Raw genomic sequence first — 26,201 nt, forward strand, 5'->3', positions numbered from 1 at the left:
ATACGAATTACATTTTTATTGCATTCCCAAAATAGGGTGATTGCAATTTAAATACAGTTCTCACTCTTTCTTAACAAGATGCTATACCTTACGAGATCACGTGGTAGTAGACAGAGTTGGCTTTTTCGATACCATTTCTTTTAAATATATTCTCAATATAACATTACTTATAATTTTAATGCGTGTATACTCAAAATTAACACTAAGAAATGTCCATAGATTTCAAAACTTTATAAAAAAAAAATATGTATTTATAAATTTTTTCTTGGCTTCTATATATCTTTTTAAAATTCTAATTTATTTACGTGTTTCATCTGTGAATTGTACATACCTTCAAAGTGTCTATATTTCACTTTATATCTTCTATACTCAACACTGGAGTAATAATCCATAGTAGAGAAGCGTTTTCAATATCCCCCAGATTGGCGATTACTTTTTATAATGACAATGTATATATATGTTGTTGATTACCCTGATAAGCATATTCAGATTTACTAAATTGCATTTTTTGTTGACATGGTAGTTCATTACCCATTTATATATCATAAGATAAGATTCGCCTTTCAAATCGTTATAAATTTTTAAGTCTCGTGCTGCTGCTGGGGCTGTTGTCATGATCTATAGGTAATATGGCTAGGCATCATACATTTTTTTTTGAAAAATTCATCGATGGGTATTTTAGATGAAATATGATGATGAGTTTCCTTGTTTGTGGGTATTGTGTTCCCTTTCATTATTGAAATCGTAATCGTATGCGTGCGAGTCTGTTTATCTGAAGATCAAGTTCAAATACTAAAATTGTTCAGTTGTTATAGAGACATAGGTTTGAATTAAGAAATGAGAGAATATTTGATATAAAGTAAATGTGTAAAGGTTATTGTCAAGTGTCGAATAGCCAAATCAAGATGCCAAATATATCTAAATGAGAATGTGAATCTAGGGGTGGGGATGGGGGTAACTCGTTTCTAATATTTCCCGTTATTCATACAATAGATGTAACTTGAGTGTATAGGGACAACTCTTGCGATGTATTGTGTACAATGATGTTTTGGGGTCGACTGCATTTTTAGTCTACATATGCTATACTTTCAAATAACAATCTTTTCTGCATTCATATCTGCACCTTTCAGAAAATCATACATTTACCTCCCACTGAAAGCAACCACATGAAGCCAAACCAAGAACAATGACTCTTGCAAAGTGCAAATTCCATGTGCAATCTCAAAAGCGCAACAACAAAATGAAAAACTAAGACTAGTTATGTGAACAGTTACTGTTTATGAACAAGAAATAAAACTGAAATTGGTTGGCTTTTAACATGCATGCATAACCTCCTGTCTGATTTTTAGAAAGACTGCTACTTAACACACACTTATCACCTTGAATTGTTGTTTTTCTGTACATATCCTTTCGAGTCTTTGTTAATCGTTTTTATGTATACTTCCGAGTCTTTGTTAATTGTTTTTATGTATACTTCCGAGTCTTTGTTAATTGTAAATAGTAATTTTAATTCCTTCCTTCCTTTCACATTTTTTATTGAGTGGAGCTTGCAAAATTCCATGAAACAAGTGTTGGGGATTGATAAAAACTGGTCTGATGACTCGGGAATTTTCATTTTTCTGATTTTGAACATAATTCAGTTCTATTAGTTCTGATTTCATACTTTGAAGTCTGCCTTCATCTTCATATAAAAAAAATCTGACTCCAGAAATAAGTCTCCATATTTTGTAGAAAAAGATATAGTCGCGGTAAAGAAAAGGGGGTTGTCTTAAAAAAGCACCTTTTCGTTTGAAATTCGACGTATCAAAAACAGGCTTGATACTCATTTAAGCCTGACAAATTCGGCAGACTTAAGAATACAAATGAGTGGATCTCATTCTGCTATGGTTGTTGAAACAAGTTTATATAGAACCCCCACATCTGCAAAACTGGCTTTATAGCATGCATTTATAAATTAAAACTATATCCGCCGTTGTAAATCGTTTTGGTCAGAAAATCAAGGGAAGAGATTCGTTGTCATAAAATAGTATACAATGCGTTACATTGTAACTTTGTCATACTTAAGGAACTAAGTTGAAAGCAGTATAATTATTTGGGTCTATTAAGATTTAGACCTGACTGCAGAAGCTCAGAACCTGACCAACCACTAGTTTATATAATCAGGAAAGGGGCGGAACAAGACACACTGAAAAGGTGCCACAGGGGTTCACCAGAAAAGGGGTGGATGCTGGGACATTATTTGACATTTTGTTGTCAATTTTTCACATGACAATGACAAAATTTCTAATGAAAAAAAGGGGTGCCAACCCCCATAAACCCTCCCTCTGGATCCTCCATTGCAGGAGAAGAATATTTAAAATGCCACATAAGTTTCAGGACTCTTTCAGTAGTAGTGTCGAAGTGATCTGTGGAAGGACTATTTATTACAATGTTTCTAGTTTATATTTCTTTTATCGTAGCTTTTATCTATAATACTTAAACCATTCTTACAAAATTTTAAAACATAACTACATTCGATTTGTTATGAACAGCAATGTTTGTCACAGTTTAGTAAATCGGGTCATAAATTATTTGAAGTAGCACCACTCCGTAATAATTCAAGTTAAATACTAAGTGTATGTCAGTCATCAAAACCTTTAATGCTTACGTATCATGTACAATAGCCGATCTACAAAAAGTCCACGCGAGTCATTATAAACGACAAACGTTTTTTATCAGTGAACCATTTTTTTTTTGTTTAAATTTTGAATTCATCGTATTGTAAATAAAAACCACACTGTTAAAGTTTAGAGAGACTCAAATGTATATATCCAGGCAAATAAGAGATACTTCCGCTACCCTCCTCTCGGGAAAAGACGGAATTTCTCACACACGTAGAAGATATCCCTAGTTTTCACTACGCACTAATATTCATTGTATATAATTGTTCAGACCAACTACTATTCACAAAATATGCATGAACTTATGATAACATTGGTTAGAAAAGATATTTGTAAACAATTTATAGTGTCATAATTCATGCCTAAACTTTATGGTCAAGACATACAGTACGTTTGAGGCGATAAATGTTGGTACCACGCATTCATACTATGGAAATGGATGCATGCGCGTTCATCAAATTTTCATATTATCATAAACATGGGGTTTTATGTATCAAATTAAACAGTAAATTCCACAGATTGTTTTAAAATTTTTGCCGACATGTAACAATAACATTCACTGAGTAAACGAGAAATACATAAAACGGCTTTTTAAGTCGCTAATATAGTTAGCGACTTCTTGTAGTCGTAATTTCAATACACTCGTATATGATTTGCATAATTATATATTACTACACCACTTTATGTAGCAGTTAGGTGCCATAAAACTGTCATTATTTCTAGTTTCATACGAAATCAAAATGTACCACTTTAATAGCATACATATGTGTTCTACGTGTGTTTTATACTTGTATGAGAGCGGGATGTTTACATTAAAAGATGGAACGATCGGTAAACACTGAATTTTCTGTAATACTACTAGTTGTTTTGTTTGAGGAACATTCGGGTCATCAGGATTACAAAGTCACCCGAGCATATCGCGTTGCTCATTTACTTTTGTTACTTTGTATGACTATTATTTTTGCTATTTTGTGTTCTTTGTTGTGTTTATCGGTTCTCCATGTCTGGTCTTTGTCCTTGGATTACATGCTTTTTATTTCCGCTTGAATGGTGGTTCCCTTGATTACTCTTTCGCTTGAGTTCGTTTTGGACCCACTCGAAGTTTACCGATCTTGGCCAATCGACGAACCGTTGAGTAATACAACTAGATTAGAAGTTCAAAGTTCGAATTGGTACATTTAAAACATTACAACACGAGTTCTAATGAGCCTTTAAAACCGACAAAGTATAGTTCTAAAATGTCATTTATATTTTCGAAAAGGAATACACTTATTTTGCTGGTAATGTACAAATGTAGGATGTCAAAAGAGAACATGAATGTATATTATCAACCATCATCTTTGCATAGTCTTCCTTTAATCGACCAAAAATCTTCAAGTTTCAGCTCACTAAAACATGATTTTTTTTTTTAATTCTGAACCAATTCCATACATATACCTACGCCAATGTCTATGGTGAAAATGAGATAATTGATTGGAAGTTAAGTTTAGTAGAGCATCAGAGCATAGAATATTTGACGATTAGCGACTTCGAAGACTTCAGATTTGAATAACTTTGTCATACGATCACGAGTTATAATTCATTGACAACATTTTAAGGACAGAAAACTTTGTGAAAAAAAGCCAAAATTTTCTTGCATTCTAATTAACAAACATACCAGTGATGTAGATAGCAAATAGACACTTTGGTCATTTCAAATAGAGAAGACTATTAGGATTGAATGTATATTGCCAAATAGAGAGGACTATCTTAATTGATTGTCAAACCGATGGGTTAGTTTTTGACATGTTTGTTTCATATTTTTCTTATTTTTCCTAATTCTTGGAAAGACTTAAATTCAATCCACTAAAATTTCTGATGCGCCATAACTTGGCATTCCATCAGCCTTTATCGTCTACATTTGCTACGAAATTGAAAACTGTAGTAAAAATTGACGTAGATAATGTAGGTTATTTGACCTTACCCGTCGAACCATAATGCTTTTTTGAATTTAAGAAAAACTGTTGGAAAGAGTGAATAACCAAATTAAATATGATCACGAGTGCCGAAGAACGCCTAGATTTACGAGTGGGCAGAACTTGTTCCCCGTATAAGTTTAATTTTAATGCATTCTTGGTGCGAGTGATTATATTTATGTTATTTATGATCATCATGTTTATTATATAGATTATCTCCATTATTCGTTGCTATTTTCTTCATAAATTTTAAATTTGTGAACGGCGGATTGATATTGTTCTGTGACGTTTCGGCGGAAAAAAGTCCGAGAGTGAAATTACCGAATTTATTTTACAATGTGAATTATCGAAATTTTTTACATAGGAAACATTCAATAAATCAATAAAGCTCCAAATAGTAATATTGTAATATTTTGACGTTACGTTCAGTGATACCAACACATTGTGGCATTAACATCAACGAGATTTGTGATGGTACTGTGAATGGAGAAATCTTGAACAGCGTGATAACAGAGCAAGAAGTTGTTGATGCCACCAAAAATCTTACAAACGGAAAGTTTGCAGGTACAGACAATATTATAAACGAGTTTTTAAAAAAAACTCTGATGAGAATTTGATATCTTATTGTAAGATGTTTAATAAAATATTTGATTCAGGTGTCATACAAGAGTCTTGGACAACTGGTATCATTATACCAGTGTATAAAAATAAGGGTTCTAAGACAGATCCAATTAATTATAGACTTATCACATTGATCAGCTGTCGTGGAAAAGTTTTCACATCCGTTATTAACATACGACTTAGTTCACTTGCAAGTGAAATAAATTTGATTTCAGAAAATCAAGCAGGCTTCAGAAAAGGTTGCTATACAGTTGACAACATCTTTGTATTGTATGCTCTGGTGGAATTATATTTTGCATTTGAAAAGAAACTTTTTAGTACCTTGATTGATTTTAGAAAGGCGTTTGATTCTGTTTCCAGGTCTTGTCTTTGGGAAAAGCTGCAAATTATTATATAAAAGGGATGTGTTTCAAAGTGATTTATACTATGGAATCAAATCATGTGTTTGATGTAATTGTTGTGAATCGGATTTCATTCCATGTTAAACAGGTGTCAGACAAGGTGAAAATTTATCTTCTTTTCTCTTTTGTATATTTTTGAATGATTTAGAGGATTATTTCAAAAGTTTAGAAGGTCAAGGGTTAGATACTGTCAAGACTAGATTTAACGAAGAACTCCAAATTTATTTTGAGTTATTTGTGATTTTGTATGCCGATGATACAGCTATTTTATCAGAATCAAAAGAAGTCCTGCACAGATCTTTAAATATTTTTCAGTCCTTTTGTGATAAATGGAAGCTTGAAGTAAACGCTTCTAAAACAAAGGTTATTGTTTTCAGTAAAAGAAAGTGTAAGGATGATTTTTTATTACTTTATATGGCCAAAATTTAGAACGTATTGATACTTTTTCATATTTAGGTGTTATATTCAAGTATAATGGTTCTCGTATAGAAACTAGAAAGAAAATGATAAATCAGTCACAAAAAGCTTTACACTTTATAGATGTATACGAAATGAAAATATTCCATTAATTTAGACTTACAATTAAAATTGCGAAGTTTGGGGGTATGAAAATTTGAAGTTTATTGACATGTACATTTAAAATATTGTAAGCGAATATTGAAAGAACGTATACTACTCCAAAGTTTTGTGTCTGTGGAGAATTGGGAAGATTTCCACTAGAAAATCGTGTAAAAATGAGAATGGCATCTTATTGGAGCAAACCTATGTCTAATGAATCTAAATTAAGCAGTATTCTTTATAAACTTATGTTAAATCTTAATGATCAGTATTCTTTCAATTCGGTTAATTATATAAAATCTTTATTTAACAATACTGGTCTTGGGTATATTTTTGTGAATCAATCAGATTTTTGTCAAAAGAAGATGTATTTTAAGCAGATTATATCAGATCATTTTATTGCAAGATGGAATAATGAAATTTCAACATCTTCTAGGCGGCAGTTTTACAGATCTTTTAAAAATGAATTAGGTTTAGAGAAATATTTCATTCGGTTGAATGAAAACAAATAGAGTATAGTTAACAAAATTTAGAGTTTCTAATTTGAGAATTCCTGTAGAAACAGGAAGGTGGAAAAATATTTCTAAACATGAAAGGTTTTGTACTCTATGTGAAAACGGTATTGGTGATGAATTTCATCTGTTATTTATATGTCAAAGTTTGAGAAATAGATTTTTATCAGATTACTATATCAAATATCCAAGTTAAGTTAAAAAGGAAGGTTTGCTATCAATTTGTAAAGTTGAGGTTTACAAACGACTTTTTCTTTTATAAAAAGAATAGCTGCATAATTATATTGTCTTTTGTTATTACGAATACTATATTATTTTATTACGTTGAATGTATTATTTTATGTGTATATATGACAATACCCTCATGTTACATACTCAGTATGTCCGAGTCATATCATTAAAATCTTGAAATCTTGAAATATAGAGGGGCTTGCACCAACGATTAAAAATGCAGTCGTACTAGCGTGTTTCTATACTTGTCGGACAACATATTTGATAGTTTGAGCAAGCCCCTGTAAGTTGTATCAGGACACCAAATTGTGATGCATATATATTTTTATTTTGTTTATGCTCATAAAGTTTTATGCTGAAGAATGATATCAGTTATCCGAAATATTCAATGTAAATTTTACCATCTTCTGGTGATGTTAAACATATTTAGACGTTTATATATACATGTTTTTATTGATAGCACTCTTGAACTATGTTTATAATGGGATATCTGAGATCTTTTGTCTTGTGTGCTGTGGTGCTATTGCAATCCTAAATTTAAGCAAACTTAAAGACTATCCCAACCACACAAGAGATGTCTTAGTACCGTTTTATGTGTGTTAGGCCATTTTGTTATCATTTTACGCTGTACTTTTGATGTCTCTTACTTTAGTATCTATAGAACAACAGAGTCGCCTGAATAAAGCTGAAATATTGCTACTCGGGCGTTAAACCCCAACAAACAAACAAACAGAATCATTCTAGATGATTCCTTTCGTTGTATTGATTACAATCAAATGATTTTCTAGTCGTAACACTATATTCAAAAAACTGTACATGTTATAAACAAGATAGTCAGAAATGTAATGTAACAAGCCATTTTTAATTTTTTGAAACTTTCACAGTATTTCAATATCAAACGACAAGTACTATATAAATGTTAAAAGCAAAATTTTATTTTATGACTTATACAAGATCGTTTTCCCTAATCCTATGATGTCTTCACATTGTAAGTTAGTCCTTAAATGGTGGTCATTAAGAAACACCAGACCACGTGATCCAGACATTTGTCCTTGTACTTATCTACAAGTCTGTAGTACACATTTTGTTTTTCAACCAGTGTATTATAACTGTCTTATCTAAACACTATCATTTGCCCATCTGCTGTACATTGAATAACGATCGTCTGAGGATATATAGACCGACAAACAAAGTGTACAGGTCCCGAGTAGTGACATTGATACTAATTCTTGTTAGAGTTGTACATATAAAGTTCACATTACAAAAGGGATTTCCAATTACATTGGAAAACCTAGGAGCTATAGATGTTGCAGTATACTTCATTACTATAATTAGTATGATTTACTGATTTATTTTTTTACACACAACCTGTGAACTTATTTTGTCATTATAACATTTTTGAATAAACTAGTTTGTAATTCTTGTACGCATTTTATTAAAAACTTGATATATCATAAACCAAGAAAAATATTGAAAATAAATAGATGCGATTAGGCAATTGATACTCATGTCCAACTACGTTTTTTAGTATAAAGGGAAACTTTGATACAGAAAAACAGAAACGACGTTTGGACAGACGTGCAGTGGGTGTATATCGGTACAACTGTACCGTCAAAAGACGGATATATAAGAATGACTCTCACAAAACATGCTTCATATTTTTAATGGTGTATATTTTGTTTATTAATGTTCAATGTGCACTTAACAAAAGGTGAAGCGGAACTGGGTAAGGAAAGTTTTCTTCTTAAAATATATCATATATTATATAGTCATATCGTTTTAAATGCAAAGGGGAGAGAGAACTAGTGTTTTAAGAAAGAATATAGGGTCGATAAATCATCTCACATGTTCTCTGATCTTGAATTATATCACGACGTATATATTTATACGCGCAGTGTGGTGCGATAGTACCAAGGGAGGCCACTCTCTGTCTTCCGTAAAAAAATAATACCGCAAGTAAGTCCCTGTCTTTGGCTAGTGTTAGGATAACTAACCCATTTCACAAGTTTTCAAAATTGGCCCTCAACAAAACCTTCTAAAATGTTTAGTATTCAAGTGTTTGTTTGATGCCTAAAAGTTATAATAAATAACTGCTTTAATTCTAATAAACAAAATTCTGGATTTTTAAAAGTTGCTTTGGCGTATATCGTAAAATAAATAAAAGAAATTATGGAATTTACAGTTGTGAAAATTTTCAGAATGTTCTAATTGTTTCTATTGAATATAATTTATATAATACCGAATGTATTAGCATTTTCTTCAGGGACATTTTCAGTACATAGATGCACCACGCTACATTAAACTGGCAAGTCATTCTTCTTAGCTAAGAACTGATCACAATACTCAGTCCAATACCGGGATAATATATTATTCCTTTTTAACGTTTTTCCCTCTCTATTCATTGGTACTAAAAATGTTTAATTCATAGCCTTTCAAAACCAAGTGCAAGTTCTTGTTATACGTCTAGAAATTTAAAGCTTACCTGTCATGAATCCATTTTCACCGGTCTTGGAATTCCTGCATTATGCAAATTAAGATTTACATGGTATGTTTAAACAGTTAAGAATTACGTTAATTCAAAAGTTTATTTTTACTAATCTAACACGTGATTACCGTACAAGATCAATGAAATAGATTTTCTTCCGGGTTTGATGTTATTGGTTTTATGACGACCAATCAGTCTCCATGCACACCAGATATTTGTGAAGTAAATATAGAAATACAATCTCTGTCTGTTTCTTGCAAGTTATAACTACACGTGGTGAGGCGTTTTAGAACGGTTTCATACGTATTGTAGGATTTCAATGACTATAAACCATGTCGATGCCTTCTATTCGATGCATTCTAAGAGGAATATTGTATTTTTTTTAAGCAAGAAAGCTCTTTTTCCATCTGCACGGACGTTAAACCCCAACAATCAATCAATCAACCATCTGCATGACTTGCAAATACTTTAATTACTGTACTAGCTTAATACATCAAATTTTTGCAGATTAAAATTAAAAATAATATAATAATTTATTAAATACCTTCTGGGCATATAATTCAATGTGTCACACATCTTGATGATATATTTCAGGGAATACATCAGGTTATACATCACTCAGGGAATACATCAATGTAACATCACTCAAGGAATACATCAGGTTATACATCACTCAGGGAATACATCAATGTAACATCACTCAGGGAATACATCAGGGTATACATCTCGGGGAATACATCTCAGGGTATACATCTCGGGGAATACATCAGGGTATACATCTCAGGGTATACATCTCAGGGAATACATCAGGATAACATCACTCAGGGAACATATCTCATTGATTACATCTCATTGATCACATCTTAAATTGTTATTTAGAAATATTGCATAAGTTTTGTTACAAGCTGTTAACATATTATATTATTGTTATTGTTTGTTTGTTTGTTTGTTTTTTGTTTGTTTTTTTTGTTTTTTTTATCATATTATTGTTGATTAATGAATCAGCTTAATTAAAAACTTCATTAACATTTCCCCCACCCATCAAAGGAAACAGATTATATGAGTGATAAACCGGGCACGTTTCCTTTTGTGGAATGAACGTGTTATCTATTAATTGTACCTAATGTACTACCCAACAAAGTCGTGTGCCGACATGATGACAATAGTTCTTACGCGGACATTTCTTAAATTAAAAAACTTTAGAACCGACCAATCAAATGAAAGTCTGGGACGAGAATAGACTTAAGGGCCGAAGCAGGAAACTCAGGAATCGTTTTGTATAATAACAAAAACAGCACCCACTCAATAAACGACCAGAGTAACAATTAAATACGAGAGAAATGCTCTTTTACAATCGTTCACATGCTATTGTTTCAAAAAGATCAATTAACATTAAAAGGGAAATACTTAAATAGCAATAGAGCCCGACATTATAGGTGACCTTGAAACATTGTATAATCTGATTATTGCATTTCGCCATTCTTTTCAATGATAAAACAATAATTTACCTTTTTACACGTGAACTGTTACATGTTAACTGTTACTACAATGAAGAAAATGAGAACAGCTCAAGCACAAAAAAACATTTTTTTTCTTATTAAGATGATAGTGTGCAGCATTTTCAAAGTTACAGTCTAGTCGTCTATTGTTCGTTCTAATAAGCCAGACCAATTCAATCAATTGGAGTTTTTTTACCAAATAAAAAAAAAACCATTAAATCGGTCATAAACAATAGAATAACAAGCTTTACAAAATTCTACATCTATCATACAACACAGAAGGCTCAAAAAGTCTATCAATTAATCTCAACATATTATAACCAATCACTGATTTGGTTTTTGTAAAGCTGTTTAGTGGTTCCTTAATTTTTGTTAAATGTAAGAACTTTGAGCGTTTACCGGTGCACCTGGTTCTTGTTCCCAGATTTTAGTGGAGTCCGAGTTGCTCATTTGCTTTTGTTACTTTGTATGTATTATTTTAGTTACTTTATGTTCTTTGTTGTGTGTGTCTGTATTCCATGTCTGGTCTTTGTCCATGGATTACATTCTTTTGATTACCACTAGAACCGTAGTTCCCTTGATTACTCTTCTATGATAGCGAAATAACGCTGTACGGTGTTTTATGGAATACAGTACATATCAATTTACTCTTCAAAACTTCTCGGTTAAAAGAACAGCCGTATAACTTGAATTAGTTGCATATCTAAACTTAATACATTTTTTGTACTTGTATATATATCATTTCCAGCTAAACCGTAACTACTCTAATGATTCTGACAACTGGTCCTCGGAAGACGTATATTGGTTGCCGACACAGGGGACACACGATAGAAGAAATGGCGTTTAAGTATCTTTAAAAGCGTTTCTTCTAAACATCAAGATGGTTGTGTGAATAAGGAACATTAAAAAATTGTAAAAAAAAGTCCCGATCGTAGAGCTGTGACAGAATTCCGCGCCATTCTTGATTATGACGATAAAAAATGCAATAAGCTATCACGGTTTACGGTGATTTTCATATGAACAAAACTCTAACGGTTGCTAAATTTAAGGTCGTTATGAATTACGATAAAACTCGGTAACGGAAAACGATAAAAAAAAAATGTTCATTTAACGCTAACGATAGCGGAAAAAGGGCATCTAACTGGTAATGGTAAAGGGTATTCACACCCTCATCTAATCACTTATAGTACAATGGAAGTAAATCGTACAGCAGGGTGTTTATCGAGGTGATAGTTTAATATACAGTAATAGAGACATGTTAGATCAATTTTATATAGTCAGGATTTATATAAAAAATGTGTTCAAGATAAAGTTTAAACAGGGGATTGTAGATAAATACTGAAACAAACGTTTAATACGTTCCTTATCAGAAAAACAATGATATTACAATAAACCGTCAAAGACTGGCTCAAACGAACATTCTTTTGTTAATAACCGTTTTTTATCAACACAATTGGCAATATATTATAATTGAGTACAGACACACTTCTAAACAATGCAGCAGTATTGACAGCGATAACCTTTCAATCATTTTATTATTTTCGAGGTAATCACATAACCTCGGTGTAATACCGCATCCTTCCCCAAGTTTAGTAGTTACTTACCAACATCCTGTCACGGGTTATATCTGCTACCAATCAAACGTGAGATTGATTCAAATACGGGAGATCGATATATATTATTTTGTTATACAATTACAGAGTAAAAAATGTGAAAGTCACTTAAAGATACGTGTGTTTGAAGATAACTATTGATCTTCCTTTTGTAAAATTTACTAATCCAGCTGCCGCAAAAATCCTACAACGTATATTACAACCCAAGATATTGAGAAAAAATTCTTTTCAAGAATGATATTTTCTTTAAATGTTTTAAAACTACTTTCCAATGGTTTCTTTCTAACTTTTCATCTAAACCAGCTGTTCTCATCTCCATTCATATTTTTATAAGTATAAATATGTAGACGTTTCCAAGGGTTCCATCTCCGTTTGTCATTATCCATATTTCGCTGTTAAATGTATAATTATAACTTTTGTTTTGAAACCTTTTTTTTTTCTTCTGATATTAGGTTTTTTAACTCTCCAAATATTCTTTATCTCTTGCCTTCCCCTGTAGTTATCAACATGGTCCGAAAATTCGGGAACCGTTAACAATTAATTGGATATTAATCTTGGAATTCTAATGAATACTGTAAGGACGAAGCAGATAATGGAACAAACGAGAACAAGAAAGGGTTGGCACCCTTTCTTAGTGGATGAAATCTATTAGGTTGCTGGTTCAAACAAGAGTCATATTTTCTATGGTCAATGAATTCGAAGTCTACGTAAATTTTTAGTCCTTATGGCTTTCTTCGACTTAACCGGTATTCACAGTATTTATTAGGTTACAAATGTAGCAATGATCATGACCAGGGTTAGTGGTTTGTTATATATATTAAGATTATCTTTCTTTTTAACCCTATCCCGGAAATTAAAAATAACAAAGACATTTTACTTTGCGCATAAATTGGTAGAAATGAGATGTAAGTTTTTTTAAATCATGGTGCAACATTGATAATTTGCATTTCTTTTCATGTGTGATTCATGATGATTATGAAAAACTCAGTGGCTATCTATCAATACATTCAAAACAAAGTTATCTTACCACGGGAAGTCAGACAAAGTACCAATTGAGGTTATTGAAACATGTGAAATATAACTGAAAATAAAATTTAAAAGATATTCGTTGTATACTTAGTACCCAGCCATCAATGGCCATAGTAACCAGAATGTATTAATTTCTTCTAAACAGATTCGCAGCGGTTTCGTTCAAATGAGATTAACACGCGAAAAAACATGGGAACTTTTTGTTTCAAAATAAAACAAAAATGCTGAAGGCTCTATAGGACATCGTCATTATGTACAATCCATTTACAGTTGTCTCTGCTGTGTATAACATATATTTAAAACAATTGTGTCGTAACTGATCTTAATATTCAACTCAAATATTGATTTTAAAACAGTGAAACGTCTGCTTGATCATCAATAGTTAGGTGCAATCAATGTTTCAGACTTGCATGGCAGTTCGTCAGTTTAACAATAACTTGATAGGCATTGGTTGCATGCTTTATTGTTATGTACTTATTAGCTTTATTTTGAACCGTTGTAAGAAATTGCTTTAAGAAATCGTTTAGGAATCTGATATGCCTAAACCAGTCTTCTTAAGAAGATTGTTGGTATGTCTATCGATGACTACACGGACACCAGTACTTACTTATTAACCATTAATTGAAGCAAACGATAATTAAATGCTCCTGTTTTATACTATGTAAATTTGTCGATTTGCATGTTACGAGGACTCTGCATGTAAAAACAACAAGAAGGAAGTAAGATATGCTAAATAATTTTAGTTGTTACCTGTTATTTTGTCTTTGCGAGCGAATTCAATGTAAACAAAGTTAATTTTCAGTTAACTGGAATGTGAAGGAACAAAGATCAAATATCATGTGATAATCGAAGTATGTAAAATGAAACGCGAAGTTATACTTTTCTGTCAACCAAAATATATATGTGGTTTTCAATTCACTGTATTGTTGAAAACATGTGTGCGAGAAATAAAACTGATTCGTTTTGTGTTTTCCGAGAATAATCGCAATTCATTTTAATTATGCTAAGACAGTACTCCTAATTTTATGCAATGTTATTCGGAAACGTTAAGCGCATGTACATCGTGATTTCCAATTAAAAAAATATGCGATCCTCAGCGGAGTCTCTCCGGTATCGAATTAAAAAATGTCAGAGCATCATTTGATCTTGAACTTGATAAAACATTCATGTAGCAATGAATCATGCGAAAAAATAACATCGTGTCAAAAATATAATAGTAAGAGATTTCAAAGGAAATTGATCTTTGTGTAATATCGACGTCATGAGATCATGATAGTTTTGTTACTACATGTTACTGCAATTGAAAAAAATACCTAGTGAATCGCATGACTTAGCTCCTTTGAGTTGCTCCGATACAGTGTGTCAATGGAGCTGCACCACTGCAGCTAGTAAGTGTCAAGTTCGGTAGGTTGCTAATCAAGTTAGACGAGAAATCTGATTGAAAGTATAGTCTCATCTATGCTGCTCAAAAACTGAATAAAAACGATGGATGAAAAGGAGATATTTCACGTATAAGGCACTCTAATGCACTTTAAAAATACTGTTAACCCAAACTCGAATACCTATTTGTTTTCTTTTTGAGTACAGTAATAGCAGTGCATTTCTTTTCATTAACGAAAGATCAAGGTTTAAAAAGCAAGTATGGTAATACATAATAATTACAAAAGATTTATAAAAAGCTATGAATTTAGATCAACCTCACTTGTCCATCAATACATTCTTTGAACATGTACATGGTATTCTTGTCGGCCGCAATTTCGGCGATGAATAATTGTTCACAGCTGATTGGCCAATTCGTTTGTCAAAGATGTCCTATACATTTCTTATTGCTACATGGATTAGCCAATAAGGTTGTAACAAATGACTTTGATGTATTTATATATTTTACCACAGAAATATTAACATTATATTTCATTATATCATTAACTGTGAATGACATAGCGTGGGAAATAGATATTGCATATAAAATGGTAGTATAAATTACAGAAAACCACAAAGCAAATGAGTGTAAAAAACGAACAGCACAAACAAAATCGCGGACACTGTTAAAAATATGCTCGATTTTTTTTTCGAAACATTTTTTTTCAAAAATCAATTAACTATTATAATTTTTTTAATTCATTGTAAGACGAATGAGCATACTTTTACATTAAAATAAAAGGAATGAAACCCGAGCAAAAAATTGAAATCGTAACTCGAAAATAAAAGGTTTTATAATATTGACTAGTGTCATGCCGTCGATGTGTAACATTATAGGAAAATTGAGGGACCCGGTTTTGGAAAAAAATGAGTTACCGCACAATATTTGGTCGGCAACAAATACCAAAGCATCAAATGGACGAACAATTCGGAAACATCAGAATCCAAGAACGTGACTAAAACGTGGAAACGATGTAGTAAAGTTGTAAAACATATATATGTGCACAGTTGTCTGTATAATTTTATCATATACAACTTCTTTCTTGGCTACAACAATCAGAGGTTTAATTACATGTCTAAGGTTAAACATAACAAGCAATAAAACACCGTGTCATAATACATTGTAGGAATCATTCTCTAGGCTAGCTATCTAAGTCTAATGATTGGACAAAACTTAAGCTCATTTAACCAATACAAACTCTCGTTACTACTTTTGCGTAAGCTTTTGGCCAATGAAAATAAGGGTCATGCGAAAATTAAAAAGAACCATAAAAAACGCTGATTTACGATGTAATTTAAATGCATGTAGTATAAAACACATTGTCAATGCATTTTGTGTATAAATTTGACAAGTTGGAGTGTTGAGACATATCTCACGAATGGTATTGTGGCTGTTTTTAAGGCAGGGGTGGTATGTTAGAACACAAGGGGTTCTTTTAATTTTTTCTTTGCCTTGTACTGTAACAGACTACTTCTTGGGATATTGTGAATTTTTTGGAACCCTTCATTGATGTTCTTGTATCCCCTTCTTCTATAATTGTTCTTTAGTTGACCTAGACATTTCTTTAAGGATTCATCATTTGAAAAAATGCGCCTTAGCCTTAGAGCTTGACTAAATGGTATACTTTTAGTCAGGTGAGATGGATGACAGCTCTTAGGTATAAGAAATTGATGTGTGTCAGTTGGTTTGGAGTATAGGTCCGTGGAGAGTTATGGTACTACTGAAAGCGCGTGGTATTTTTTATATAACTTTGCACTGCAAGCGTAATTCGCTCATTCTGGGTATCATTCGGTACTTCATTGCCAAATAGCAGATTTCGCAAATTAAATATAATGTTTAAGTCCAAGCAGACTGACTGCAGTGACCTCCTGTGGTAAGCATAATAATTGCAAGATAACAAGAAATGATTATTTTGAAAGTGGTCCCTACAGCGCTGATTAATATATAGTTTGCTTTTGTTAGGCCAATATTAGAATATGGCGATGTTGTGTGGGACAATTGTACTTTATATGAGGCAAATCTTCTTGAGAGTGTACAAGTCGAAGCAGCCAGGATTATAACTGGGCTTTGCATTAATTTATATAAGACAAAACTTTACAAGAAACTTGGTTAGGAACCACTTTTTAAGCGTCAAGAGTAGACTAGTACTCATGTACAAGATCATTAATAGACTAGCACCAAATTATAAACCACCTAGTCCAGCTTAACCACCTAGTCCAGCTTAACCACCTAATCCAGCTTAACCACCTAGTCCAGCTTAACCACCTAATCCAGCTTAACCACCTAGTCCAGCTTAACCACCTAATCCAGCCATATATTAATAATATTCATAATTATAACCTTAGACATCAAATCTCAAATGATCAATGAGGGTACCTGCTTGTAACACCCAAGCATACTCCAACAGCTTTTTACCATCCACAATAAGGGCCTGGAACCGCTTACCCATATCAACAAAAAACTGTCCATCAGTTGATGTTTTTAAGAATAGGTTATCTTCCAATAGCCCGAAGGCATCTGACTACTTCAACATAGGTAACCGCAAAGAGAATAGATATATGGCTCTGTTGAGGAATGAAACAAGAAAATTTGTTTCTTCATGACTTGACTGATAACCAAACATCTAGATGTGTTCTTACTTATACCAAGAGTTATTTCTAGTTTAATAAACAGCTAGATGTGTTCGAACTTACCAAGATGTTTTTTGGTTAGGTGAACAATCTCACCAAGAGTTTTTACTAGGTTAGTTAACAGTTTGATTTGTCTGAAGAGTTTTTACTAGGCTAGTAAACAGCTAGATGTGTTCTTCCTTACCAAAAGCTTTTACTAGATTAGAAAACAGCTATAAATCGTTCTTTTACATGTGCTATACTCTTATATTTTATGGGTTCAACACAACTTAATTGCTTGCATTTTGCTGTGATTATAATATGTGGTATTTTTTTATTTTAACTTTTGAGTATTGTTATAACTGTTGTTTTGTTTTTACTTTTACTCTTAATTGTTAAATGTGTTTTTACTGGGGGTAAATTCACGTTGGTTACTACAGATACCGACATCCCAACATATCAAAAGCAGTCAAGAACGATTTCTTTAACATTCTTTTTCTACAAGTTAGATAGACTGATCAAACACCATTGTTACATCAATCTTCATCACTAGAACAGTTTGAAGCGTAATCCGTTGCTGTAATCGACGGTTTATTGATAGCAAAAGATGACGGTAACTACCACCAAGAAAGCCAGTAACTTGACAAAAAAAATCAAGATATCGGTAACTGTATTATTTTCTTCAATTTTTCCTTCAGAATACAGGCAATCACGTGAAACATCTGTATGCAATACTTGAAATATCCTTAAGGCATACCTGTTCAAGTAAATATTAATGACTTATTTTCCATCCGGATTGGTACTTATTTAAGATCTTATTTGAGTTGATCTTATCAGTTTTACTGTAGGTCGAAATGCTTAACCTATAAACAAATGATACTTACTTAAAACGATGCCGAGTGCAAGGAACAAACAATGCCTAAAACGCTGAACTAATCACGGCACTGTAGCATGCGAGTAAGGGTCTTGTTATTGAATTATTATGTTTTACAAAACGTGAGCGGTTTTAATATAAAAATAGGAGATGTGATATTGATGCAAAAGAGATAGTCATCCACCAAATGCCAAGCATCGAACAATTAAACTTCGACAGTCACCACCCGGTCTTCAATGATGGGCAAAACCCAAAACATAAAGCAAGCTGTAAAGGGCCCCAAAAAACAAATTGTGTGATTAAAAACTATTAATAAAAGTCGAAGATCTACCTTATCTACACACAAAACGTAAAACGAATAACAATGAACCTCAAAAACAACGCTAACCAGTCGTCTAAAAGTAGTGATAATGAGAATGAGTTCATAGCAAAATTTTGTTTGTAAAACCAAAACTTTTTTTTGTTGTTTCAGTTCATTTTTACCTCACCTTAAAAGGGCATGATCTATCTTACATATGAGAAAAAAATATACGTTTTACCGAATTGACAACCAACCGAGCTTCACATTAACTAGCTGTTTTGGTCCAGCTCCTTATTCTATCGGGCTATAGGTCATATTATTCACTACGGGATTTTCTCAATTAGATTTTAATGACAGTACCATCGCATGAGGGCGTTTGAAATTACAACGATACATTTCATTTCCTTTTAAAATCTTGAAGTAAATTCCTTACACGGTGTCATTTTTTTTGCATGATTATTTTTGCTATGTTATATGAAGTTCAAGATCAAGTGTTCTGGCGTTTGTACATATATAGCGTTGTTCCATGTTAATAAAATTCTCGTTTGTGAACACTGGATTAAAGAGGGTATAATATACATAAATGACATTATTGATGAGAGCGGATTAATAAGTCAAAAATTATTTTAAATAAATCAATAAATCTAAGAAATTGGATTTCAGAAATTTATGCTTTAAAAAGAGCAATACCAAATTACTGGTTGAAAATGTTAACTACTGAAAATTCAAAAAAGACTGAAGTGAATATAAATAAAAAAAGTTTTTCGATGAACTGTTGCATACAAGATGTAAACAAATTAACAAATAAAATGCTGTACAACTCCATTGTATCCAAAAAACAGGAAGGATCTATTGGTGTAAATAATAGGATAAAAATTTTGAACGCAGACAAACATTTGCTTAACAAAAACATATATGAATTTATTTTCTTTTCTCTACAGGAAAATAAGCTTAAAGTTTTTAGTTGGAAACTATTGCAGCAAATTGTTCCAACAAAACAAAATTTGTATAAATGGAAAATAACTAATAGTAACCTATATAACTACTGTAGAAAATTGGAAGACTATAAACACTACTTTATGTCGTGTCCATTCCTTACAGAATTTTGGAAAAGAATATATGACATCCTTTCGGTTCATAAATCTAAAATTGAAAAGAAAATTAAGCTAAAGCATTTGATATTTGGATATAAAATTTTGGATAAAGAGTACTTCTGGTTTAATCATTTTCTAACTATAATTAGTTTTTCTATATACAAATCATATTATGTATCAGAGCAACGAAAAAATACAACTGACACATTTAAAATTTTTGCGAAGGAATTTAATCGAATCATTAAAATAAACTCAGATAATAAAAAAGTTAAAAGCCTTGAGGCAATTTATAAACACTTATTGAAGGTATATGTATATTGATTTTTAAGTTTTCTATGCGAATTGTAGATTGTACCTTAAGGATAAAATTCTTTGTATATTTTGTTTAATGTATTGCTTTTGCAGCTAATTTTATCCCTGAATAACTAGTGGAGATGAACAGGAAGCATCAGATATGCTTGGAATCCTGATGCTATTTGTAACAAGCAATTTTGAAATAAATGTGATATTATTAAAAAAAAAAAGTATTGTCCCATGTTTTATGGTGATTTTTCATTATCTTAAATTAATTTGTCTATTTCGAAAAATTTTCCAACATTTTCGCATTATTTACCTTATTAACATCATGAAACTTTGTTGAATTAAATGATATCTCCCTAGAATGAATAGTTTTTAATGGCACCCCTTTGTAACTCGTGTCAGGGAGTAGCATTATTGTTATTAGACTATTACCGGAATATACAATATCACTTGCAATATGACGGGTGCCTATGACGAAGCAGGACATGCTTACCCTTCCGGACCACCTGAAGTCATTCCAAGTTTTTTTGGGAGTTTGTTTGTGTGACGTCTTGTTTTCCTCTTGTATTCGGTGTATATCGTCTATGTTTAATGTTTTCACGTTTAGATCACGTGTTATTAGTGACAGTATTTACTGTTTTAGATTTAGGTAAATATACACTGGTGAATTTGGTGTATATACGAGAATAGGTATGGTGAATATTTCGAAGAGACAACAACCCAACGGGATGAAAATGTCAGCCCAAGGCCACCCGTTGTTTTTCATTAACGAGGAAACCCTCACACCACATGACAGGCTGCAGCTATATAAGCAATCCAAAAATAATATTTTATTTGTTCAACAGTTTGTTGATTTCATAGAATAACATTTCACCAGCAGCAGGTGACCTTTCCTGAAAGTCATGTTTCTGCATATTCAGTAAATGTCTTCCTTCTACACCGCGAAATTCTAAAATCATCCTCTCCATGTTGTCCTCCGAGATGTTTTTCTGCCTACAGATATGACAGATAACGTGTCTAACATCGCTCATTCCCCATGTCGCTGCATCTTGACTAGATAAAAGTAGCCCTTGTACGTTGACAATCTCACAACGAGATTCATTATGACCTGGAAAAAACTTAAACTTCCGGTATACCGTTGGATTAATTGATTGATTGTTGGGGTTTAACGCTCGAGCAGCAATGTTTCAGCGATAACCAGGAGATGAACATGAAATAGATGATAAAATGAAAATGAAATGATGATGAAAGGAAAACTGGAATATGACACAAGGATAATGGGGTGGACAAGTTTTGATTGCCAATGGAAATAGGGAGATATGGGTTGGGTCGGGCAATTTAGCCTTCTGTGACGGAGCCCAATGGTTCCTACCCCGGTAGAATACCACAGCAGGATTCTTTAACTTGCGAGGAATGTGACATCTTTACCAACACGTTGCACTACCATCAATGAAGGTAGCACATTTTATTTTTTTTGACGAAATGCTTGCAATACTTATATAAAGACGTTTTTATAACTGACCAAAGTTGCCTTCAGACGTGTATCGTAAAGGAAAATGTTGTCTATATTTGTTTGTTCGGCTTTTTGGTGAATATGTTTTCTTTTCTTCGATAGTTTGTTGCTTGTTGTTAGTTCTTATCTCCCTTCTCTTTCGTTTCCCTTTGACCCTTGAGTATAGTTCTAACTGCGGTTTCTATTTTCGTCAAACGTTTCATGTAACTTATACATACATGCAATCTTAAATATTGTCTCAATGACTGTAGTTAAAATTGATTCCTTAAATCAAACAAATCATGCTATAATTATATTCACAAAATATGTATAAAAGGGGAAACGTTCCACTAACATTCCATTGGTTAACAGAAGGCATAAACACGTACCACCGGCTGTTCATTGGTCAACAGAAAGATTTACTCGACATACCGAAATACTTACCACTGGTTATTGATATGTCAACAGAAAGATTTACTCGACATACCGAAATACGTACAACCGGCTGTTGATTGGTCAACAGAAAGATTTACTAGACATATACCGAAATGCGTACAACCGGCTGTTCATTGGTCAACAGAAAGATTTACAAGACACACCAAAATGCGTACCACCGTCTGTTGATTTGCCAACAGAAAGATTTATCAGACACGTAAAAAATAAAAGGACCACTGGCTGTTGATTGGTCAACAGAAAGATTTACTCGACATGTCTAATTGTTGATATTTACACCGCTACACGCCGAATAACTTTTCTGTTGATTGATCAACAGAAAGATTTACTCGACATAAGAAAATACGTACCACCGGCTGTTGATTGTTCTTGTGTGTCTGTTTCATCTATTGATGGATACCGTGATACTTTTGCTGTAAAATAAAGATTCCTGTAAAGAGGATTTTTTTTTGGAGTGGGTGGGGGGTGGTGGGTATAATTTCAGAGATTTAATGAGTCGTTGTAATAAATGTTAAGTTTATAGTTTAGTCAGGATCTGCTTTGTCAGTATGGTAAGAGGTTAAGTTTATAGCATAGTCAGGATCCTGACTTGTCGGTGTAGTAAGTGATTAAGTTTAAATTTATTCCGGATCATAACTTGTCATTTAGGTACACGTAAGTGATTAAGTTTATAATGTAGTCTGGATCCTGGCTTGTTGATGTGGTGAGTGATTGGTTGTTTCGTCCGGGTCTGACTTGTTGGTGTTGTAATTGGTTAATTTTGTAGTGTAGTCAGGATCCTGACATGTCGGTGTGGTAAGTGGTTAGGTTTATAGTGTAGTCAGGATCCTGTCTTTTTTGTGTGGTAAGTGTAATTGTTAAGCTTATAGTGTAGTCAGGATTCTGACTTGTTGGTGTGGTAAGTGGTTAAGTTTATAGTGTAGTCAGGATTCTGACTTTTCAGTGTGGTAAGTGGTCGAGTTTTAGTGTAGTCCGGAGTCTGACTTGTCGGTGTGGTAAGTGGTCGAGTTTTAGTGTAGTCCGGAGTCTGACTTGTCGGTGTGGTAAGTGGTCGAGTTTTAGTGTAGTCCGGAGTCTGACTTGTCGGTGTGGTAAGTGGTCGAGTTTTAGAGTAGTCCGGAGTCTGACTTTTCGGTGTGGTAAGTGGTCGAGTTTTAGTGTAGTCCGGAGTCTGACTTGTCGGTGTGGTAAGTGGTCGAGTTTTAGTGTAGTCCGGAGTCTGACTTGTCGGTGTGGTAAGTGGTCGAGTTTTAGAGTAGTCCGGAGTCTGACTTTTCAGTGTGGTAAGTGGTCGAGTTTTAGTGTAGTCCGGAGTCTGACTTTTCAGTGTGGTAAGTGGTCTAGTTTTAGTGTAGTCCGGAGCCTGATAGTGATTGCTGGTACGTGTGGTCATGATATGCTCCATTACGTTTAGTTATGTGTTCCCTTTACCTTGTTCTGTATATGGTTTAGGTTCTTTTCTTTTTCTTTTATCTTTTCTTCTACGTTCTAGATTGGGTTGTCACCACTCTAAGCATTGCTGTCTTGAACATTGTATTTCGTACAAACTCAGTGACACATAAACTTACCTCCGGAGCACATGTCTCTAAAAGCTTCACACAACATCCCTCCAAGTTTTGTAGATTTTATTTGGAAATCCTCCATCGTCATGGTTATAAGGTTTCTACCATTTACACTGATAAATGACTCTTTCACGTCTGTTATTATAGTTCTAGGAATGAAATGATGTAGACATGTGTATTCTATCCACTCACCAACGTCAGTCGGAGTCCACTGTTCTGGATGAAAACTCGTCCACCGAGCTTTGTAACCTGATATGATATATTTATAATGAAGTTTTGCTAATGCTAAAATGCAGTAAGTTAAAATTTGTGATCACAAATCCATTTTATATATGATTATTATTTGAGAACGTTTACCTGAAGAGTAGATGCAATATTCATCATAATCAAACAGGACTTTTACTATGGTTCAACAGTATTGTGTTATTTTTTTAAATGTTAGAGCGTTTCTTTATCAACCAGACGGATGGGTGGACAGACAGACGAACAGATGGGTATCGTCGAGTAGGAGTGTGCCAACGTTTATACACACAGACCCATTGCGGCTATATACTAGACTTTTCCATTATTTTATTACACAAAAAATGTCTTTTGTTTGAGTAACAAGGATCAGTTTCTTGTTAACTTGCTTACAGAGAAAGCAAGTACTTATTGCAGGTAGATAAAGCTTATTGTATTTGTTAAAGTGTTTGTATTCTGTATCGATTTCAATTGTTAAATCCGAATTCAATTCAAAAGATTTTTATAGGTCGTTTTGTTGTTTTATTTTCCCACCACTGTCTCATGTTATGGAATTGAGCGCAACATACTTTAAGTGCCTGTTTCAAACCTGTAGGCCAGTGGTTGTCCTTGTGTATTATATTCATTGTTATTCGTTTTGCAATTTTTTTATAGGTTAAGCAGATTTTCGTCGTTTATGAATAGTTTCACTTAATTTATTTTGTGGCCTTTTACAGTTTGCTTGATCGTATGGGTATTGTCCATCGTTGAGGACCATATGGTGACACGTAGAAGCTTAATTGTCCCTTGCTTGGCTTTTGGTGGATACCTGTCTCATTGCGCATCATACCAAATTTCCTATTTTTAAATCAAAGCTGTGTTTTGGTGCCTCGAATATAAAAACACGAATTAATGAAGTTAGTAAGTCCAAACGTTGCTATTAAAAAATGCTTTTAATTTTTTATATCCACCAATTGCTTTTGACTTAAACGGTTTAGAAACACTTTTTAGTAGAAGTATTAATTAAAAATAATTACAAACATCCTAAATGAAAACATCTTTCCTTGTCACCCGTTTAAAATATTAGCTTTAAAGCTTTTAAAGTTCTCTATTAACACGGGCTAGGGCTATCTACAACGGGTTTGTGTGCCCCAGTAGGTGGAATGGGGTATCCCTGGTGTGTTTCATGCGGGGGTTGTCAGGCTATAATACGGAAAACCTGACCGCAACCCATAGTGGTGCACCATGTTGGGAAAAATGCCACTTTGTAGATGCTGCTCGGGGTTAAACCCCAAAAATCAATCAATCTATTAACACGTATGCATGTAGTGTATTCTGTACAACTCGAATCATGATAAAATCAGGGATAAAAATTACTACATAACTTGAATTAGATGAATATGTGACTTCATAAACTCATAAAATAATTAAATTGTAGAATTAGAATTATGAGTTTTACTTACTTATTCATATTTCCCTTGTGTTTTTTTTATTGATATTTATAAACATGTGAGTAGAATATTTTGTGGTCATGGGAACACGTGACTTATGCATGATTACTTTTGTTCAAAAGAATACAATATACCCATGCATAAGTTAACTCACGCATCTACCCATGAATAAATCAAATTATGTATCTGCTCATTAATAAGTTAACTCACGCATTTACCCATGAATAAGTTTTACCCTCTGGGCATGAATTTGGTTTTCTTGAAGGCTTAAACCAGGAACCATTTTGATTCTTGTTTTTCTCTTTAATTCAACTAATGTAGTTTTCCTGCCTTGGAGACCACATTGTAACTTTGAACTTGTACTGTCATATTCTTACAAATATCTTGAATTTGAATATTATAGTTAACAATATTTAATGTTGAAATATGAAACGATGTATCTATAAAAAATAAAAAATTGATAAAATAAGAATTATTTTTATGCCTTACCTTTCTCCAGTTTTATCTTTCAGCTTTTAGTACACTTAATTATGATAAGGTTCATTGGGATTTTTGTAAGTGATTGCCATTACTTAATTTATAGAAAGAAGTTCAAGCAAGGGGGAATTTCATAACAAAAAATAAGCAAACGTGTTCACTTCTTGTTCCTGATTCAATATTCTTCTAGTTCTGTATGGACAACTAACTACACATCCGCATTACATGGACACCTTTTTATTGGACGATAAATCGGTTACATGTAATTTACATTTGTTTTCCGGATTTAATATCGTGATGTTCGTCCATCTTTTTCAAAATTTCATTTGGCGTTATATTTACGTTGTTGTTAGTTCGTTAATTCATAATTTGGTGTGTTCTAGAA

At 32.9% G+C, this 26,201-nt stretch overlaps 2 protein-coding genes across 2 annotated transcripts in view; both read right to left on the minus strand.

The window, feature by feature from the left end:
- LOC148608915 (ETS homologous factor-like) overlaps positions 1-9,540 on the minus strand; it is a 30,708-nt gene extending 21,168 nt beyond the window's left edge. Inside the window, exon 1 of the mRNA XM_088543292.1 lies at positions 9,421-9,540. Coding sequence (XP_088399418.1) covers positions 9,421-9,427 — 7 coding nt within the window. The 5' untranslated portion in view covers positions 9,428-9,540. The remainder of the gene's footprint in view (positions 1-9,420) is intronic.
- An 11,437-nt stretch (positions 9,541-20,977) lies between these two features.
- Positions 20,978-25,980, minus strand: LOC148608916 (uncharacterized). Its single transcript, XM_088541388.1, has 4 exons — positions 25,829-25,980; positions 23,676-23,918; positions 22,458-22,520; positions 20,978-21,270 (listed from the first exon to the last, which is right to left on the minus strand). Exons 2-4 carry the CDS (start codon positions 23,755-23,757, stop codon positions 20,993-20,995), a joined length of 423 nt encoding a protein of 140 aa, XP_088397514.1. The 5' UTR covers positions 23,758-23,918; positions 25,829-25,980; the 3' UTR covers positions 20,978-20,992.
- Between the last annotated feature and the right edge of the window lie 221 nt (positions 25,981-26,201).

This window comes from Perna viridis, chromosome 8 (genome assembly GCF_037379345.1).
Source record: "Perna viridis isolate PV_CMFRI_1.1 ecotype Kerala chromosome 8, ASM3737934v1, whole genome shotgun sequence".
Lineage (NCBI taxonomy): Eukaryota > Metazoa > Mollusca > Bivalvia > Mytilida > Mytilidae > Perna > Perna viridis.

What these genes read in the sequence shown, in the direction of transcription:
- LOC148608916 (XM_088541388.1), bottom strand. Translation starts at nt 23,757, where the DNA reads ATGACGATGGAGGATTTCCAAATAAAATCTACAAAACTTGGAGGGATG. An exon ending in TAGAGACATGTGCTCCGGAG is followed by an intron (nt 22,521 to 23,675) that starts GTAAGTTTATGT and finishes TTTATTTTACAG; the next exon opens with CAAAAGTATCACGGTATCCA. An exon ending in AGAACAATCAACAGCCGGTG is followed by an intron (nt 21,271 to 22,457) that starts GTACGTATTTTC and finishes AGTTTTTTCCAG; the next exon opens with GTCATAATGAATCTCGTTGT.